Source organism: Calonectris borealis, chromosome 8, assembly GCF_964195595.1.
Source record: "Calonectris borealis chromosome 8, bCalBor7.hap1.2, whole genome shotgun sequence".
NCBI classification, from domain to species: Eukaryota; Metazoa; Chordata; class Aves; order Procellariiformes; family Procellariidae; genus Calonectris; species Calonectris borealis.
Genome location: NC_134319.1, coordinates 7,738,678 through 7,759,513, shown reverse-complemented (window position 1 = coordinate 7,759,513; position 20,836 = coordinate 7,738,678). Strand labels below are relative to the sequence as shown.

The window sequence follows — 20,836 nt, the reverse complement described above, 5'->3', positions numbered from 1 at the left end:
ATCTCTGAAGTATGAAATTAATCTGTGAATAATTTGTTTTCTGTGATACAAAACATTAGACAAGTCAACGTTTTCTGCACATCGTGAAAACTTTGGATTATGCCAGTGGTTCAGTTCCAGAATCATCTGAGCAGATAGGTTCTTTAACCAACCCCTCCTAAAAATGAAGCATTTTACAAAACTTGATGTTTTTCAGAACTCTCCTACCCTGCTCTCCTTCACTCCCCAAACAATACTGATGTTTTCTTATTTGGCACTTGGTGCACAATGCTATTTTGCTATAGTCTTTCTGCTGGCCATTTTGCTTTTTTGTTCACCAGTAACTCTATTCAGGACCAAGCAAATAATGCAATGACATTGCCTATACAGCCAGTCTAAATAGAGACTTCCCACCATTTTCAATATTTAGTGCTAAAGAAAGTTGGTAAGTTAAGAGCCTTTAAAAGAGTACAGTCTTACTACTCTGCATATAAAACAAGCAGCAAGAGTTTGGGGCCTTCTGTTCATCACCTTCACATAGTTAAATCCCAACTAAGGAGAATTCCAACAGCAAGAGAAAAGTTCACTGGCAATGGGGTTCTCTGAAAAGCTTTAACACAACTGGCCAGCTGCTACTGCTATATATCCATCCTATGGTGACTTTTTTGGGTCATTTCCATCTTTTTTGTGCTGAAAGTGGTGACACTTTTCCCCAGGATTTGTTTAGAAAAAAAGAGACGTTAAAAGTTACAAAGTTACTTACCAATTTTCCCAAAAGGGTCATCTTTGAAGGGATCACCTGTTAAAAAAAAAAGTGACTTGCAGCTTTTTATCATAAGACATGTACTGACTTGAAGTCTTTTGGATACAAACTCATTTCTACAGCTAGAATTTAAACAACTCTCACTCAGAGGAATAGTTTGACTATTTTCAGTGGAACTACAAGAGCTAGCATTAGATGAAGCAAATATTCATCAAGCAGCTCATTACCAGCATGAAACACACACAAAAGCAGCCGTCTCAAAGATGCATTTCTCTTGGCTATTGTCAGTAAACACCCACATTATGCAGCATTTACTACCATGGTAATCCAGGCTAACCACTGATAGAAGCTTAGTCCCAGTTTTGATAATTCAATAGGCATCATGGATGGTAGCTCTTAAGTGTTCATTTCTGTACTGGATGCATGGTCCCAATTGCATCAGTTCTACTCCCTCATCTGCGTTGGAGAGACATAGATACACTGTCTCTCAGCTGCTAGACACCTTAGCAGGTATCTAGCCCTGAGCATACGGAGCACATGAAGCCCAAAAGGCTGGCTACTACTAACAGACATACCTTCCTCCTCTGAAAGAAAGGCTGTGTCATGTGCTGTTTATCACTTCAATATAAACAAAAATCAAGCAATATCTACACAGAAACATTCAAGGTGTTTTAAATTAGTTTAATTTATTCATTAAAAGTGTTAAGTCTGCACTGACATTCTTTCAGAAGCCAAGTCATCTGAAACATTTAGCTTATTTTCCTTTTGAAGCAATACAAGCTAAATTGATTAGACCATGTTGATTCTGAAAGTATGTAAAATCATGTTAATGTGGCTGAAAACATCTGCTTCAGCAGTTAATGCAAATTAACTCCCCTTCTCCAAGTGGCTCCATATCGACAGACCACTTCGTCCAACATAAAAGAAAAAAATAAAGTCAGAGCAACAGCATTCGTAAGTGGCAAGTTCTTAAAATAAAGCATAGCACTTCCACAAGACGAACAGATGGTGCAGTTCCACATTACCTTTTTCTGAGTGCCAAATTCACCATAAGTAGGCCACAGCCATTCATTCCCAACCACCCACACCCTCCCCACACCACAGCTCACTGAACCCTTCCTTGATCTGTTTGTGGATCTGTGCTGCAAATTGCAGGGGGTGGGAGGTAAGAGAGGTACTTGGGAAGAGTGGTGAGGGAAAGGTGCAATTTTCACAGCTAATTAGAAAGTCCAGATGAAGGAAGGAGAAACATGCTGGAACTCTCATTTCCATTTTTATAATGCTATTGGCTCCACACTCCTGCCACTCAAACACCTTCACATTCTATAAAGAGCAGTTCCAAGGTGAAGATTAGGCTGAGATGTGTTCACACAAGACCTATTTCTGCAAATCTGCACTTGAGAGGAAAGTTTACTTACTGCCAACAAAAGGGTCAGACTGGAAGAACTCTAAGCTGGCTTCAGAAACTAGATCAGGCAATGGATGAGATTCAGCATCAAATGGATCTTCCTGGGCAATGCAAAAGAAGTAGAGAAAGGTATTAAATTTTTAAGACCTGCAGGATGGAAAACACTTATGTCATCTTGTGTTACCATTTGGTAGTTTCTTAAAGCTGAAAAAAGAGAGACAGCTAGAATTCTACATAATTCATCAATGGAGAACCAAAATATTTCTCAACAACAACCTGCCTGCTATACTAGATGAAATGTTTTCATAACATCACACTCTAAATAAAAACAGTAAGTGACAATTTTATTTCTCTGTTATTCTATGACCACGATGCAAGCCTGAAACAGTTTAACTAGGATTTTTAATTTACTTTTTCCTCCCCCAAATCTGAACAAACTCACTTTTTTGGTAATAGTTGCAGCTGGGGTCTCTTTCTCTTCTTCCACAACAGAGGCTGTTGTTTCAGGACTATTCCTTATCTACATAAGGATAAAAGAAATTCACCATAAATAAGTAAATAGAAAACTACAAAATATAATTTTAAGTATTAAATAGCTAAAAGAATATACTAAAGGATACTTCAAGAGGTTCATACTTATTCTAGAACATACTGAAGCGTTCCATAAACCCTGTGAAAGTTTAAAAAAAAAAAAGAATCTACTGGGACATTAGGAAGGACATTTAAAGCAAGGCAGCTTTAGATTTTCTTTACTATTCCCTATTCCATTCTTGTTGCACCAACTGGAGACAGCTGCTCTCTAATGTTAATTCTACTATTCAATTTATGATATTTTGCTTTGGAAACAAATACAGAAAATTTTTTGTTGCCACTTTCCAGCCAAGCTAAAATTGCCTCCTTTTCTGCTTATCAACTTTCAGACTGCTGAAACATAGTCCCTCAGAATAACACACTGAAATTTCACTTGTGGAAATGTTTAAAAACATAATCAATCTTGATACATTCTTAACTTATTTCAACTTCACAGCTGCATTGCATGATGATCAAGCAGGCAAAACAGAACTCACTGGAGACACACTGTTTATTTGTTCATCTTCTGCTATACTTTCCCTTTCAGCATTCTCATTAAGGTTAGCAGTTTCACTGCTGCTGTTGCTAAGACTAGAATGATCCGCAGTTCCATTAACAAGTGTATTATGTGGCTGAGAGTGCCAACTAAATTGGTTATTTTCCAATTCTTTCAGCTCAAGAAGTTTTGTCTGCACCTGTAAACAGAAATAAACGTATACGCATCAGTATGGCAGTACACAGAAGCTAGTATATGACCATCCCCTCTTAAATATAAGATGGAAGCTATAAGCCTGAAACTCTTATTTTCAAAAGCAAATATAACAACACCCACGTTCTTTCAATCAAAGGGTGAAATTTGAGAAATAAACAGAAATCTGATTTAGAAAAGATGTAATGTAGCTGAAGGACATACCTGAGAACCTTCTCCTGCCAAGGAAGCAGACTGCATCACTGGCAACGTTCAAGACTTGTTGCTTTGTTTCTACTCAAACTCATAAGAAGAGTTGCAAAGCTTTCAGGGTTTTTTTGTTTGGTTGGTTTTGTTGGTTGGTTGGTTTGGGGTTTTTTTGGTGGTGTTTGTTGAGGGGCGGGGGTGTTTGTTTGGTTTTGTTTGGGTTTTTTTGTTTTGTTTTGTTTTTAATTATGCATTTGCAATTGCTTTAAACTCTAAATTAAAAAGGCTGCTTTATCAGAATTCTCATCTTCCAAGAAGGAAAGTTACAAATTCATTACCTTCTCCCACATCACTTTTGAAGTCTACAAAATCCACAGTATATCTTCCTAAGCAGTTACATCCACGTTATTATTTCAGCAATACGCTTAATGCAGTGCCTCACAGCAAATATTTACAACCAACCTGCCAGTTATAAAGGAATACTGGATTTGGCAGATTATGCAGAAGGATGATCATAGTTCAGATATTTAGGTGTCTAAATCCCACTGACTTCTGCTAGGTCAGTCACCTAATAGAGTTTTCATTGCCTTGCACATGTCACAAGTCAGGTGGCAGCAAAGACACCACCAGATGTCTTTCAAATACACTGACCTCAGACCAACCATTAGATAATCTTGCCTAAAGCACTAAAACACCTATTGTTTATTATTTGTGAGTCAAGAGCAATGAAATCAGGTGTACTAATATAAAACCTATGAAAAAAAGTTTGTAGTATAGTTAAGCATAACCACTTGTATTATCAGCCTCAAATCTGCTCATCACAAGTACCTCTTGCTAGTATACTAATATTGAAATAGCATAACCCTTCTCTCTACCTGTGATGAAACAATGGAAAATCCATTTCTTTACTTCTCAGTTTCTAAACCTCAAAGCCAAATTTAAAAATTTTGAATATGTTGTAAGGCTCTTCAACAGAAGAAAGTGTTCTTGCATGAACACTAGCAGTGGAAGTCTTAAGAAAAAAATTGTTAACAAGTTACAGACATGAGTTGCGTGAAATGACCAACCCAAGAGTCAGCCATTTCTAGGGTTCAAAGTTGATAAGAGGGCTTTTTGTTTTTAACTCGATAATGATGTGACTCTGGCTAATATATTAGACAGCTAGCAATTCAGAGAATGATGATGAAAGGGTGTGCAGGCAAACCCATCACTGAAGTAATAATAAATCCCTGATTACAGTTAGAAGCTAGAAGCATTCCTTTAACATAACAGCAGACACCTCAAAGCACAGTTCTGTGCTTAAAAACCAGTGCAGCTATCTCTCTGCTTCTTAGTATCTAGTCTCAATCCAGTTTATTCTTACACTCACCTTACTTTCCCCTCTTCAACAATGCACTAAGTAAATGTTAGTAATTTTATACCAGCTTCACATCAATTAAAGAATAGTGAGAGCGTGCCTCAGGCCATGGCTGAGAAAGAAAGCTTAAATAACTACTGGACATAGAGAATTTAAACATTTTTCATTCATTACATTAAGACAAATTATTTATGAAATATAATAAATTAATCCCTTTTTATTAACAAAACTTGGAGAAAAATCATGAAGTATCTGGAGTGACTTGAGTCAGCCTCTAAGAATCCTAACAACTACTAGCATAGAACACATGTGTAAGCAACTAAAGACATGAGCAAACAGTGAAGAAAAAAGAAAACAACGCCTTTCCCTTCAGAAAAACCACACTAAAGGTTGTCAGCTAAAAAAATTTTTTTTTTTTTTTGGTCTTTCACACTGCCTTACTGAATTGATTTCCTGTTGTGAATCCTGCAGATGTTGCTGAAGAGGTCCCAGCTGTGCTTTCCCGGACTCTATGCAATGCTCAAGCTCTGCAGTTTCTTGCTGCAGGCGACTCAGCTCCTCTTGAGCTTTGGTCAGTTCATCTTCATATGCTGAAATCTTTGATTCCTGGCTTGTTATTTCAGCCTTCAGCATGGCAATCTAAAGCATGAACAAATATTCCAAAGTCAAATAAAAAAAAAACCCCAAACACCTCTAAACACATCCAAATACTCTTATTTATGACCAGAAAAAGTAAAAACCTCATAGCTATTGCAGAGATTATAGATCATACCTGAATGAAAGGTTAATTCCCTATTGGTATCAATAAGATCATAGTATTCTAGCTGTTTTCCTGACCAACACAGATATTTCTAATACTGAAAATATCATTTTAGACCTTAAAGAAATACTACAGCTTTATATTAGAAAAAAATCTACATAACCATAAGATGATTTTTTTAACCGCTAAGAAATCAGTCCCAGTAATTACTGCTTCTAATTACGCTTAGACTGCATTACAATTTTGCATTAGTTGTTTGCACTTAACCTTATTTGTGTGCAAGTATATCTCGGTATATTTGTTGTCAGACTGATACTAAATTAGGAGGTCACTGAAATGAGTGACATATTTCCTATTCTCTGTTGGTCACAAAATCTTGACACTCAGGCTGTTCATTCATTAAACTTCTTTCTCCTGCCCCAACAACTGTAACACTGGAAGACCGAGTTCTTCAAAATGAGGCATTTACTCTTTCAAGGGCCTTAGCCACTAGACCTTACCAAATGGGCCTCCTCTGCACACTTCTGCCTGATATCATTAAGTTGCTCTTCCAACTTAGCCTTCTGTTCATCAAGATCATTAAGGATTTCCTGTGCTTCATGTTTCTGAGCTTGCAGCTTTTGCAGATTACTGCTCTCCCACTTTACTTCATCTTGTAGATCCTGTAATAAAACAGATGAGCTTTGCATTTGTTCCCCCTCTCCTCCTAACCACTACATTCCACAGTATAAACTGCAGTACTAACTCAGATTTCGAAGTATCAACAAATTATCTTTCAAAAGCTAGCATTTATAACGTGTCAGACAAGTAAGTATTTTTATGTCTTAGAATTAGAATTTGAGAATAACCACGTTATTTTCTTTTTCTTTTCTTTAGTAAAAAGAATCTCACTGAAAAATTGAAGATCATGCATCAACAGACATTAACTGTTTTACTCTCAGGGAGGTTAGGGTTTCATTTTGAATTTAGAAGTCGTCTTTATTCAGGCTGCTACAGTGTCTCTGTCCTATGTTTTAGCAATATGTTTTACTGAGTTCCTTAATAACAGAAATTCTTTATTCTGCTCCTTCCTCCTTCAAAAACACACAGCCAAAAATAGGAACTTGTTTTAGCAACATGGTAAAGGACCAAACCGGTGCACTATTAACCCAAATGCACTCCCTCCTAGAGCCTCCCTGCTTCTGATTTTGCAAAAATCAGCCAAAAACTTATTTTCCATGTAACAGTACTGGTAAGAAATACATGTTCCACACACAACAATATGGCATCTTTTAATTTATGAAACAGCAGTAAATATGTATCTTGTGTTCTAAGGACATTAAGTAGCCTCATATGATAATTAGTTCATTTCTGAACAACAGGAATGGTTATATGCCAAACTGCAGAGATAACATTGAAAAAAAAGTCCAGAAAAGAATTGAGGAAGAAGAAAGAATCGTCAAAGTCAAGAGGAAGAGATAATACAGGGAGATCAAAAAGGATTAATACAAAAGGAAAAGTATTAGATGAAAAGAGAAGATTGCAGCCTTTCCGAGAAAATATGGTAATTGACAGAAGAATCATGAACAACAGTAAAAAACAAACAGAGATAAAAGTAAATTAAGGAGGGTAAGAAAACAAGCTGATGTGAATTTCTGATTAGATCATACATTCATGTGCTACTCTAAGCTAAGATCCTGTTGTCCTTTTTTAGAGGTGTTTTGTTTGGGGTTCTTTTTAGTGAGGAAGATAGTTTATCCACGTGTGCTAACACCTCCAGATAATCAGGACAAAAAAGCCAGATAGAAATAGAAAGGCATATGGTGCAGCAGTCAGATGATAGGGAAATAGGTAACCTCAAGACAACTGGAAGACTAGCTACAGAAACATAATAGATGCTTTTATGAAAAAAAAAAACAAAACCAAAAAAAACCTAAACAAAACAAAACACCAAAAAAACCACGCAAAAGCCTCAAAATCAAATTTAAAGTTCAGTAAAGGGTATATGACTGACGTATAGCAGCCAGACTAGGTGAATTACTGGTTATTTCTAATCTATGAAAGGCAAACCAGTGTGCACACAAAAAGCTCTTACAGCAGCTACTGACTTGGATAATTGGGACACTTGATCCATTCACTTTTTACATTGCTTTGAAAAGCAAGCATCAGCTGACACTCAACGCAATCAATGGAGGAAAAAGTAACAGCTTAAAGAGATTTTAGTCTCCTTTCTCTGAAAGGAAGCAACAATTCACATACACACAATATAGATCACCTCCCTCTTGCTACTGTTCCTTGAATCCCAGGGTCTGTCCTAGGCACAGCAGTAGAGAAGCACTGAAGAGATTTATGCCTGATGGCTCCCAGGAGAGAAAAGAAGGAAAAAAAAACCCAACGAAAACCAAAACCCAAACATGTTCACATAACCACTCCATAATTAAAGGTCGGAGTAGGTACAATATACTGGGGCTAATACTCAAAGATACATATTCATGAAGTAAACCAGGCTCCATTTAAGCTTCGATTTCAAAGAACACCCTCAGCAGAGAAGCATCATCTTAATGTTCAAGCACTGAATGAGATTCTATATGAAAACCATTAACATATTTGAGGTGGTACAAACTAGCATTTTTATGGTAATCTTAATCCTTGTATTAGATTTACAATCATTATAACTCTCCAAGCTAATGTAGTATAGGACAAGGAAAGTCTAAGAGATCTGTATTTCCACAGATAGACAGCTTGCCAATCTGTACTTCACCAAACAATTCATGTGCTAAGAACCTTTAAGCCTAAAACGGCACAGAAAAGTTAAACTTCACTGACTTTCTAATGGCTTTGGGGCACTGCAACGAACCAAGAACAGGGAAAATCCAATGCCGAGTGGGATACTCAGGGCATAAATCTGTTTAAGAAAACTCAGGCCAACATGGAGATCAAAAGGCTAGAAGAGAAGGCCAGAAACATTCTGGACTACTTGGAAGGCCACAATCCCAAAGTACCTTTCACTTTCCCACCCCCTTCTTCTCTGAAGCAGTCTCTCACATGCAGTTACTTTTTTTTTCCCCAATTGATGCAAACATATATTATGCTTTGTTCAGGAGCATACATTTTGCATTACATGCATTTGTTCTAAAAATTTATTTACAAAGTTTCGGTGTCCCATTGAAAAGCAAAACATAGACCTTTTGACTTCACGTCAATAAAATTCTAGGGAACATGTGGTAACTGTTGGGAAAGCCAGGAGAATCGCCACTTATTTCGGAATCTTAGCATGTAGACTGACGAACCATTCCCATACAGGTGAAATGCTAGATGGAAGATGAAAGTCTTGTGAATGTGCCCAAAAGCCCATTGCTTGAGGCAGTGTCTAGCCGCTGAGACACACTGTCCTTCAACATCTGTGTCTGGAAGAGCAGGCTGGTGATGAGAGAGCAAGGGGACACCCAGGTAAAGGCACTTTCAAATGCTACTTGGTATGTGGTCAAAAACTAACGTTTTAGTTACATGTTAACTCTGTAAAACAAAGTTCTCTACTGCCAAGAACATTTCAGATATGAGTACATTTATTACTCCGATATTTATAAGAAAATGCTAATCCAATCACAGAATAAGTTAAGGAAATGATGCCTTAGAAGTCTCTTGATCTTTGTTACTCTGCCCATTACTTTTCAAGAAAAAACACCCCTTAATCTTTGCTACTAAAGAGCTGATATTTTAATAAGCACATTAAAACCCACCAGTATGCTGTTGTCCCTCCTACTCTTATTCTGTCTTTCCTTTTTAGTATTTATTTACATAGTATATAAATTATTTTATAGAAGAAAAACTGTCATTCTCTTCCTCCTCCCATACGAATCAGTCTGACCCATCACAGACCATGGCTATATTTGAGATTATAATCTGTGTCCATGGAAGTAAATCTGGTATCAGAAACCCTAGAGTGTGATGCCACAAAATTAGCTTGATCCAAGGTGGCAGATTAGAACACACTGGTTTTGTATACCATCTTTAGAAATGTCACCATTAGAATAAAACCAGAAGAAAAAAGCATGATGTAAAGATATTCTTAGTCTGTCACCACTATTGTCTGAAGTTCCAAGAAAGTTTCCTGGTACATGTAGGTCCCCCAACTTTCAGAAGCAAGAAAGGGACCAGAGATAAAGGGCCACCGGCTTAAATAAATGCTGCAGCCACATCCTACTTGATCCTGATGGTTTCTCATTTTTCTGACAAGCCAGCAGACTGTTCCTTCTCTGCAGACTGACAAAGCTCTATAACTCTGTATTTAACAAGGGACAAATAGCTTGTGCGATCACTAAGAGGTTAAGAACCTGAGACAGTTGCTTCCAACATTACTGCTCTAGATACAATGACTTAATTGATTCCCCGAGGCTACTATCAAACACTAAACATATGCAGATGACACTAATAACTGTAACACTAAAGGTAAGGTTTTTATTTAGCTTTATATACCTTTTGTGCAAAGGCACCAGAGAACTCAACCTTCACATGAACGCACATAGATTCCAGAACACACTAACAAAATAATCCTGTGTGCAAAACCAGGAATACCCATAAGAATTTTTAACAGTGTGAAAAGGCAATCTGCAGAGTGGGGAGGGGAATGACCACTGCATGCATGGACAGAATCACAGACATGGGCAACTTCTGTATGCATTCCTGCAGCTGCTGAATCTGGCTGCCATCGTGACTAACAGGCCAGCATCTGATTATTTTCTGAAAGGTCAGACTATTAATTATCATCCAGGCCTTAACGATATTAAATAGCCAAGCACAAAATTCACAACAGTTGTAACACATTGGCTCTTTTTCTGCCCAACACAAAGTAAAATATAGAAATGTTGCATTATTTGCTTTTAATCAAATAAATATTATTTAAAATAATAAAGATTCCTAAAACAAATGTAAGTGATCAGATATCACACTGAAGTTTTTTCTTAAAGCAGCAACTCCAGCTGCTTTTGCAGCTTAAAATTTAATTGAAATATTGCTTTGCAGCATTTAATTCTGGGCTTGGCTTGACTGTTAGCACCCTAAACACTGATGCTGACTGTATAATTTTTAATCCCTGTAAAATACTTGTAAAATTTAAATTTTCCAATATTCTGGAAATTCAATGACATCCTTTTAAATAAAAATCAAACAGATTATTTTTAAAATTCACTCATGTTAAGCAAAATTAACTTGAGGCAACATGCCTCCAGAGCTGGTAATTACTGCGACTCTTAAGAAGCAGCCCCATATACAAGCCCTTTTAATTCAGCCACTTAAGTTTATTAATTTGCAGAGCTACAGTGTCTTCTTTAGTTTTAATTATACATTAGATAGCCTTGCCAAAAAAAAAAAAACCAACAAAAAAAAGAAAAAGAAGAAATCTATTTTTTTGTAATATTTTTCATTTAAAACTCCACGCAGGCTACATATCTTAGGAGCTCGCACATTTATATAAATATACACACCAACCCACATTCATACAGAAAATACATTTCAAAGTACATTCTTTTTCTTAGCCACCAATTTTTTTTTTCTTTTCACTGAATAAGTGATGTGATCTAAAGACTCAGTAATCCCACTGCCATTAAAGCACCACATGGTGCAGTATCAGATGTCTGAACAATAATTTTATGTCTTATTTACCTGGACCTCACTTGTCCTCTGCTTGATGGTATCTTCTTTCTCCTTCAGGTCTTGCTCTACATTATTCTTTTCCCTAGAAGACCAGCAAACAATGCAAGAATACTTAAGAACATCAGCTACAGCAGGTACAGTTATCCAGCCCCCTAAGCCTGTATCTCTCTTTAAATACATAGTGAAACATTAAACACAAAAGGTGTAAGGGATTTCTGCTTTTCAAATTATTTACAAAACAGAAGCCCACGTAAGTGTTCTGCATAAAAATCCCTGTCTTTTCACCCAACTGCACTTCAGTGATAAGAATGGCTCAAAAATGGAAGGGGGCGGGAGGGAGAAATCAATGAAATACTGTCTCCAGTGATCTCACTGTTGCTATGGAGGCACTTGTCTAATGAAAACTGCTGGGAAAAGTGGGAGGGATTGCATCAGATTCCATCTATTAACCCCTGCAAACTCAGTAATTCCTATGCTAACAGCAGCTAGAAAACATTTACAGCAGGCCAGTCTAGCTGATTAATGAACTTTGCCTATCAGATTTTAGATATATCTGTTGGTAAGCTCAGTCAGAAGAAGAAAGGTTAGCTTGCTGTAATCACTAGCTGCTCAGAGACTCCGTACGTAGTTATTTGCTGTGTCATATCAAGTCTGTCTCTACAGACATTTATTCAAGTTTAAAAGTGACTACTGATGACAGGGGAATTATCATCAATAAATCCTTGGCTGTCAGACATAACAATAGCTTTAAGAAAGGGAAAAAAAAAAAAACATACAACTCAGAAGTGTTACTGTTTTAAGAAAATCCTGAGAGTGTTTATCTCTAGACAGTATACGGAATCTTTTCTCCTTTCACAGATGCAGAAAAGCATTAAGCTTTACAGTTTTAACACTACCTTCTGTATACAGATATTTACTTTCATAAAGATTTTGTTAATAAATTGGCACTCACATTAAAAGTTAGATTTTGAACAATGATAAACCTAACTTTTCTAAATGAAATACCACAGTGAAAAGCTATTATATTACTAGTACATATTGAAATTAAGGTAACTTCATATTTTAATAGCAGCAGATTGGTAATCAATCTAAAACTATTAATCTTATTGCTTACTGTTATCTAATACAGAAGAAAGCATTTCTGTTTCCAAAGTAAAGCAGGTCTACTCTAAGTTCTCTTTACTCAAGCTGAGGAATTCTTGTTTACTGCTAAACCATGTACAATGGAAAACAAAAAAAAATCCAGATGTCATAGATCATAAACGAACACTTGCTCTGAAAAATAATTACTATAGATTATGTTCTCTTATTATTTATCTCAGTAGCTATTTAAAGAGCAACTTGCTGATTGTGCCCAAAGGGAAGGTTTAAAATAGAAGGAAAAGGAAAAAGGGAAGGTTTAAATAGAAAGAAAAAGAAAGATGTGGAAAGAGGAACTTTGAAGAACAAGGCTGGTTATTTTGTTAAGTGTCAACCTTCAAGTTTCATAAAATTTCTCACTCTCCATTCATCAGAAAAAAGTATCATGAAAATTCTAAGCAAATCGTTACCATTTCCATCAAAGCTATAGCACATTCCTCTAGCTCAATAAACTAGTATTTGTAGCATAGTTGTACTTAGATATTTAAAGCATTGCAACACAGGGCTGAAACAAGTTCTGTTGATTTTGCCATCTGTAACTTTCCATGAACAAAGGGTCTCAATCTCAATAAAGCACTTCCACAGATCTAAATACAAGTCAGGCAGAAAAATACCTTCAAGCCCTCAGACACACATATCAAGCACAGCAAACATTCAGGCATATTATTCCTGATTGAAGATGAAAGAGAATAATTGACTAGGTAAACAAGTACTTGTTATTTTTTCTGCTCAGGTATGAAAACTGAGCTGGAAATAGAAATGCAAGCAGGTATGTATGCTTTAATGTACAGCCTTTCCACATTAATGTCACTGATACGCCTAAGAGACTGTCAGAGATGAAGATCATTTCCCTTTTATTTCAACAGAAGCCAGGTACCTAAACTTTGCAATCTGGACTATGCTAATCAAGCAACAGGATACAATACCTACCCGCAGGCAGCTTACACTGGCCAAATCACAACACAAACAATGAATTGGAAAAAATCAAGTGAAAGAAGTATTGTCAAGCAGAACAAGAAAAGCTTAGGCAGCAGTCTCAGGCAAGAGGAAAACAAGCTGAGTGTATATAGTCTACACATAACACATCCCCTCCTCCCACCCAGTAATGTGTCTTTGTTTCAAAAAGAAAAAAAAAAAAAGACAACACAGACCTACTTAATTCACTAATTCTTCTGAATGCCTCCATTTCTTTTACAAACTATCTGGTATGCCCCTGTAGGAATGCTCAGCAACTGAAAGAACCAAAAACAAGTAACAAAATTGATTTATTGGATATGATAGATTTCCTGGATCATAAAGTCCCTTACCACACCAGCACTTGGGGAAAAAAAAAAAAAAAAAACCACCACAACAACAACCCAAAACCAGCTGTGGTCTTGCCAATAAAAGACACTTTTAACCAATTCAAGTCTATTTATGAAAGCAATACAATTTCCCTACGTATTTTAATAGTAGTCAGGACAGGAGAACCTCATATCAAAGAAATTAAAAGCAATGATTAAAAAACCCCAAAACTAATAGACGGTTTCTCCGATGCAGATACTTCATGATTTACAATCAAATGATCTTAGTAAATCCATAAGTTTTATTACTAATTTGTGAATGGAGTAATTTATAAATGGGAGCCAGCATATTGCAAATATTTGTGACAGCTGACAACTGATGACTCCCCATGTCAGTAGAGGCATTCAAGCCAAATATGAAACAACCCCGGCCAGGCTTCTTGATGGCCAATACTTAGAACCACCTTAGTTACAAAAGCAAAAAATCATAGTTCTTTTCTATAATAAGTGACAGATGACTACGCACAGAGCTGGTAGCATTATCTACACTCACAGTTGCCCAACATTTCTTATTTTCACGTACATTTGTAACTTTGGGAATACCCAGTGTAGTAGTGCTTCAGTTTGGCAATGCTAGAAAAAATTGTCTAGGGTTTGCCTAGTTTCTTCTCCCCTTTGTTCCCCCAACCTTTTCAGCTGCAACAGCTCAGTTATTTCCAAACTAGAGGTTGGAAGAAATAATCTAGCCTACATTAAAATTCTTACCATTGCTTTGCTAAGACTAGCTGTAGATCTCTGAACTTTGAAACAAAGGCTTGATGCAGGTGTACGGCAGGAAGAGGTTGCCCTGTTTTTCCTGGGGACATTTTGCTATTTCCTTACTTTTGAGACCAATTTACCAGCTTTATGGTCTTTTTAACCTGATTTATATTCAAGACAATATAACTGTTGCTGTCCAACACATGTGAAGGATGGCACCTCTGGTGAGATATACTAAGTTAAGCTCAACTACTTAACACGCTTAGAGAGGAATGTAGAGTTGGTAAAGCTTGAAGAAATTCACAGAATCACATGGAATCACAGAATAGTTTGGGTCAGAAGGGACCTGTAAAGATCTAGTCCATCCTCCCTGCCCTGGGCAGGGACATCTTTCACAATTCCACTAATTTGTGGGCCGTAGCTAGCTTTGAATGCACGAAAGCAAAGCAGGGTTTGCTAGGGAAGAAAAAGGTTTTAAGGCTCAAAAAAAGAATATTAAGAACATCTGGTCTAGCCTCCCACAATGCTGATCAAAAAAAGCTTCAAATAGCTTTCTAAAAATATAGTGCAACTGAAACAGAACTTACAGGCAGCAGTGCTGACAGGCTCAAAATGATGCAGATTCCACAACGCCCCTAGGCAAATCATTCCCCCTACCAGGGGGCAATTATCATCGCTAATAAGTGTTCTGCATTTTATTCTTCGTTTTATCCTCAACCTCCACCTTCCTGACGTTGTTTTTATTGAATTAGATTAAAAAGCTATCGGCTACCAGAAATCTTTCCCACACAAACTGTTGAGCCACAAACACATCACCTCTGTATTCTTTGCTCAGTCTCTCAACAAGCTATGTTTTCCAGACATTGTCATTCTTTTGAGGCATTTCCTCTCTGCTGCCTTTTTTTTTTTAAAGTGCACTTCAAAAATAGATTCAATTTCTATTACCGGGTCACAGAAATGCAGCTTTCACAGATACTTCTCAACGGAATCATGGACTAGAATTATTACGTATTGAGTTCAGCAGCTGACAATATATCTTGTTTAATAATGAACAAAAATAACTTAAGTTTAAATTACATTTTTATATGATAACTATCAAGACAAAGTGTATTTTCACCAGTTATTACAGAAATGTGGATTTGCCAAAGATGAAAAAAGTTTCCTACATTTACCACAAAGATTAATCTGTTGTCTAGCATTGACACCTGTACTTAGGGAAGGTACAGAAAAGTAACATTTACTCTGCTGCCAAAATAACTCTTCTACAGTGGCTAATGGATTTTCAAGTAATCAAAAAATTAATTTTCTTCAAAAAAATAAAAATGAAAAAATTTTACTTGAGCCACAACTCACTTTATGACATTGAGAGTTTGCTAGTCATTCTCAATGAAACCACACAAACCTCTATTACACTTCAGTTTGACAATACAGGCTTAAGCCTCTGATTGTCAATCCAGTTCTGTTCTGAACCTCTAAATCATATCAAAGTATATATATCATATATATATACCATATCCCCTTTCTAAAAATAAATACACACTAATAGTTGCCCCTACCATATCTTCAACAATCTGATATCATTCAAATCTGTCTTAAATAATTGTCCAAGTATATTTGCCACTGAAGAAATGGAAGCAATGACTTTCTAAAGCCCATGGTTCCTTCATACCTCACAGTAAGAAAAGAAAACAAGACATAAATAGACTGGCTTGCATGTTAGGCTGCAAGCCCATCTACTGAAAACCAACTTTATCTAAGAATTCATGCTAGTGAACAATTCATTTCCCTCTAAGATACTAACAGCAAATATACATGGTTGTAAATCATATTTCAGGTTAATAAATGTTAGAGTCCAAAACTGGAATTAATACAACCTAAAGAACAACAGAGGAAGGCAGAACAGGGAGAAGTGAGGAGGCAGTGGGAGTGATAAGAGGGAGAATAAGCAGTTGAAGTGAAAAAACATTTATATATTTAGGAAACAGACTGTGCTTTGACACATTGCCAAATTAAATCATTCCTGCAAGTGACTTGAATTAGACAGGCAGATTTCATCATGACAAAGCACCCTCACTTATAAAATAGTAGAATTAATTGTTCTTAATAGAATTTTCAGTAGATTTATGATAGTACCAAAAAAATCACTGAAGAAAAATATCTGCTATGTCTTGAGAGTATGACAAAGACTACACAACATACATGGACTTGATTTTCTTAGTCAAGTCATCTTCTTAATTACCTTAGAAATAATTAATGGAACCCAAGGGTCTACGGATCTCAAATTAAAACAATTTTTCTCAGCGCAACAGTTTATTTTACTAAACAGAAGAGAAGCATGTCCATCTTTACCACCATCAAAACCCTAGCCGAGGTCCCTATACAAACTGGTCTCTTCCCACTCTCTACTCCACATACTTCTTGATCTTTCCCATCTCACTTCCTTACTACCACTAGAAAGAAGTCCTTAGAATTCCCTCTACAAATCAAAGACAACTAATACCAATTTATATGATGGTTCCAGCATCCTAAACATCTGCTCCATTCTCATCTGCCAATAAAGATGAACAAGAGAGAATATTTCCATCTCAAGACGCTAAGATATGCAGCTCTCTGAAACATACCCAGAAGGTATGACGGACAGACCTTTCACAGTCCTGCTGTTATTAAATGCACTCATCTGAGTGAACAAAGAGTAGAAGTGTTAAACAGTATTACAGACATTTACAGACATGCTAACCATTTATTTTAGCAAAGCAGACTATTACCACCTGGTTTTCTCTTATGCATTTAATTGTTTTTAAAAAAAACCCGTAAGTAGCACAACTGAATCTAAGGCAACTATGGCTATTCCTCCTTTACCTACCTCTGCAGGTCTACTATCTCATTGTTTAATGTATCAAGTTCTTTAATTGCAGAAAAATCTGCTACAGAATTCAGTCCTTGAGTACTCTGAAAAATAAAAAATAAATACTGTTAGTTTATAGTTTATGCTATCCAACAACTATATTCACTTTACTTTTTGTGACAGCATGATCTATCCTCTTGTAACAACTGTTGGTAGCATTGTATTTCAAATCTTCAATCTTAAAAAAAAACAGTCCAGATGCTCTATTAACAGAACACAACATACATCCAGTGCATCTAGTAATTCAAACAGTTTGTCTCCTGTAAACTGCTGAAGACATCTCCCACAAAAGCACAGGACCACCTGATCACACACAAAAAAAAATCTAGTTCTAAAATGAGATTTATCTTACAGTTAACGTTTAGCTACTTCCCAGCATTCATTTAAGAGTGGTTTGGTTTGTTTACTACTTTCATATTTATATTTCTTCACCTTGGTGATCCTCCTTTTGCAGAGTATAGACACTTATTTGCAATGCTTTAAGTGATACCGAGCTAGCTTAATGTGAACCTCCAGAGTACCGAGTGAAACTTTGAAAATACAAAGTCATAGGTAAGTTACACCCATGAGTTCCCATTCTTTATAATAAGACAACTGTAATACAAATTATTTGTTTCAAAAAAGTATATATAAATGACTAGAGAACAAATGCTGAAGACAGAAATTAGCAAATACTATAATTGTTCTACTGTGCCTTATCACAACATGAACACGTTTAGGAAGCCCTAGTCACTGTAACTACCTTCTATTAATACATCAGTTCCTTCAAGTCTTGAATAAAATCATCCAGGACAAACACAAAGTTCAGAAGAAAAGTATATACATATAATTAAAAAAGGCAAGCGATACCCCCAAAATAACACAAAAGTCTTTAAATGCTGAAGTTTCTCTAAAGATGAATCAAGATGCTATTAACTACATGTTTATTCAAGCTTATACTCTGGAAAAAAAAAAAAACACAAAACCAAGAGCAATGAAAAGACCTAAGCAGTAAATCTGAGCACACTGTGGCAGAGAATATTATTCAGCAGAACTATAGATTATTCATGCATATTTTACTAGAACAAATGGCATAAACTGAGAATAAAAAAAAAACATACAGCTATTCTTAAACTGGTTAGTGTACAGCTTCTCAAATGGGCAAAACCGCTATGAAGTTAATCCTGTTCTAAAGGAGCGCGGAGTTGCTCATGGTGTTCCAATGAGAAAGTTTTTACTTCTCCTAGGAAGGGGACAGAAGGAAAACATGGAGCTATTAGCTACAAGTACAAATTCTTTCCAGGCCTCCTTCTCTCATCGGTTAAAGAAATTCTGCACACTAATGCCAGCATCAAACTTGACCAAAATGTAGTTCAATCTTATCTTCAATTGTTCAGGGGAACTGGTGTGGGGGAGGAACATAAAAGCCAACATTTTTAGCTTCAATTTACAAGTTAAAAAAGACAAAATTTAGAACTATTTGCTGCCATTTACTACACTGCAACATGCATGCAAACAACGCTTCAAGTTTTTAAACAGAAAATAGTAATAAAAGTCAATTCCTGTCAAAGTTCTGCAAGAGGAACTTGCATGTAAGTTTAAGTTTTATGACTGGTAATGCAAGTGCAATTTGGTGACTACAAACAGTTCTAGGTAAAGAAACATAGTGACAAGTACTAGACTGCTGTTGTGTCCCATTCATGGGATCTGCATTCAGGCCTCAAAACTGAAATAAAAGTTAAATTGCTGTGGTAATAAAATTCTGTAAGGAAACTAAACATTATATAACAGCAATATACATACGTGTGCATTCTCAACATCTACCAAGAAGGATCACAAGTTAACTTTAGCTACTTTAAAAACATAATGGATTACTATTATACTTACTGATATTTCTGCTACTACCTTTATATTGGTCAAGTCAGAAGATGAAGCCTAGGGTTTTTTTTGGTTTGGTTTTTTTTGGTCTGGTGGTTTTTTGTTTTGTGGTGGGTTTTTTTTTTGGTTTTTTTTTTTGTTTTGTTTGTTTGTTTGTTTTTTTCAATGTAAGCCACTCCACTTCAAGAAAACCAGCAAAAAGCCTATTTCTGCCTACTGCTCTTATCCCTCTGCGTTCAATTCTTGAGCAATAACCTTGGACAATCATATCAACAAGACATCTCTTTTGAAAAAGCTCAAAATGAGCTGAAGGTTCAAGCTCAATCTAGTAAAACAAATTCTTGGTAAGGACTTAGAGCTAACTAAACGAACTCTTACCTTCTTTCACAATATTCTTACTCTTATCATTTATGTTAGTAATGCAAAGAAAAACAAAAAAACCACAAACAAAAAAAACCAAACCAAAAAGCCACATTTGTCTTTGAGAGTTCTATAAAAACGATTTACACACACAGAATAGCAGTAACCAACACTGATCTCACCTAATGTGTTCTGATCACTACATTTTCTGCAACATAATCAGCAAAACCATGGGTATTAGTCCTAATCATAACTGTCAACTGTCACGTTGGGTTACTACTTTGTCACCACTTCCCCAGCAATTTCAACAGGATAACACACAGCATTTTCTTTTAAGTTTAAGCAGCACATGTTACCAACAAGGAACAGCCACAGAGGTCTGGGTTCCAGGAAGAACCTTGGGGTTCTTCCAAATGAACAACAATGGAAATCCACAATAATTTGAGATCGCAACACACTGTGACACTTCAGAGAAGTGCTGTGCTATTTCAATGATTATGTAAGAGTCTTAGAAGGATGTTCATTATTAAACCAACAGACAGTAAATATTAGAAAAGCAAAGATTCTCTAACCTTGAGAAAGCAGAGTTAACAAACTGACAGAATAATAAGGATGAAAAGCAGAGTGGTGCAGAATGGAAAAAACAGTCCAAACTAGAAAAGAGACATAGAAAGGAAAGCAAACATACAAAAAAGATTAGTAGAGTTGCAAATAAAGCAATTACTTTTTAAAAACAGAATGTAAAAAGAAATTAGATACCAGTTACAGAAACTCAAAAGCAGTGCCAAATTTTGAGTTCCATTTTTTCAGGTGTGAATTTTTCATTCTGTTTGAGAAAGTTGTAGAATTAGGTCAATGTTTTGCACAACCAAGAAAAGGTAACCCACATCAGACCTCGTGATGCATAAAACAAGTAAGAATTTGTGATGATCTCTACCGTTCTGATAAATATAACTTGAACTGCTGAGGTATAGTCTACTGCTGGATTAAGACAGATGGCAATCAACAGACCATGAAGACATTTAAACTATCTGTGAAGTATAAAATGGAGGACTATTTACTTTTAAAATTTTAAATATAGAATTCTAAACTTTGTTTAGTTCACATTATTTCCAGACTTCTTAAAAAAGAAATGTAAAAAGGTAATTGTGAACACATTAGGAGAAAAA

The 20,836-nt window shown here is 36.1% G+C and overlaps 1 protein-coding gene across 3 annotated transcripts in view; it reads right to left on the bottom strand.

The window, feature by feature from the left end:
* EPS15 (epidermal growth factor receptor pathway substrate 15) overlaps positions 1–20,836 on the bottom strand; it is a 52,786-nt gene that overhangs the window by 10,550 nt on the left and 21,400 nt on the right. For 2 of the 3 annotated variants that reach the window (XM_075155788.1, XM_075155790.1), the window contains exons 12-19: positions 17,409–17,494; positions 11,373–11,445; positions 6,233–6,394; positions 5,414–5,611; positions 3,218–3,415; positions 2,593–2,670; positions 2,161–2,251; positions 743–778 (exon numbers count right to left, since the gene is read on the bottom strand). In XM_075155788.1, the coding sequence (XP_075011889.1) occupies positions 743–778; positions 2,161–2,251; positions 2,593–2,670; positions 3,218–3,415; positions 5,414–5,611; positions 6,233–6,394; positions 11,373–11,445; positions 17,409–17,494 (922 nt within the window). The remainder of the gene's footprint in view (positions 1–742; positions 779–2,160; positions 2,252–2,592; positions 2,671–3,217; positions 3,416–5,413; positions 5,612–6,232; positions 6,395–11,372; positions 11,446–17,408; positions 17,495–20,836) is intronic. The other variant, XM_075155789.1, reaches the window with a different exon arrangement.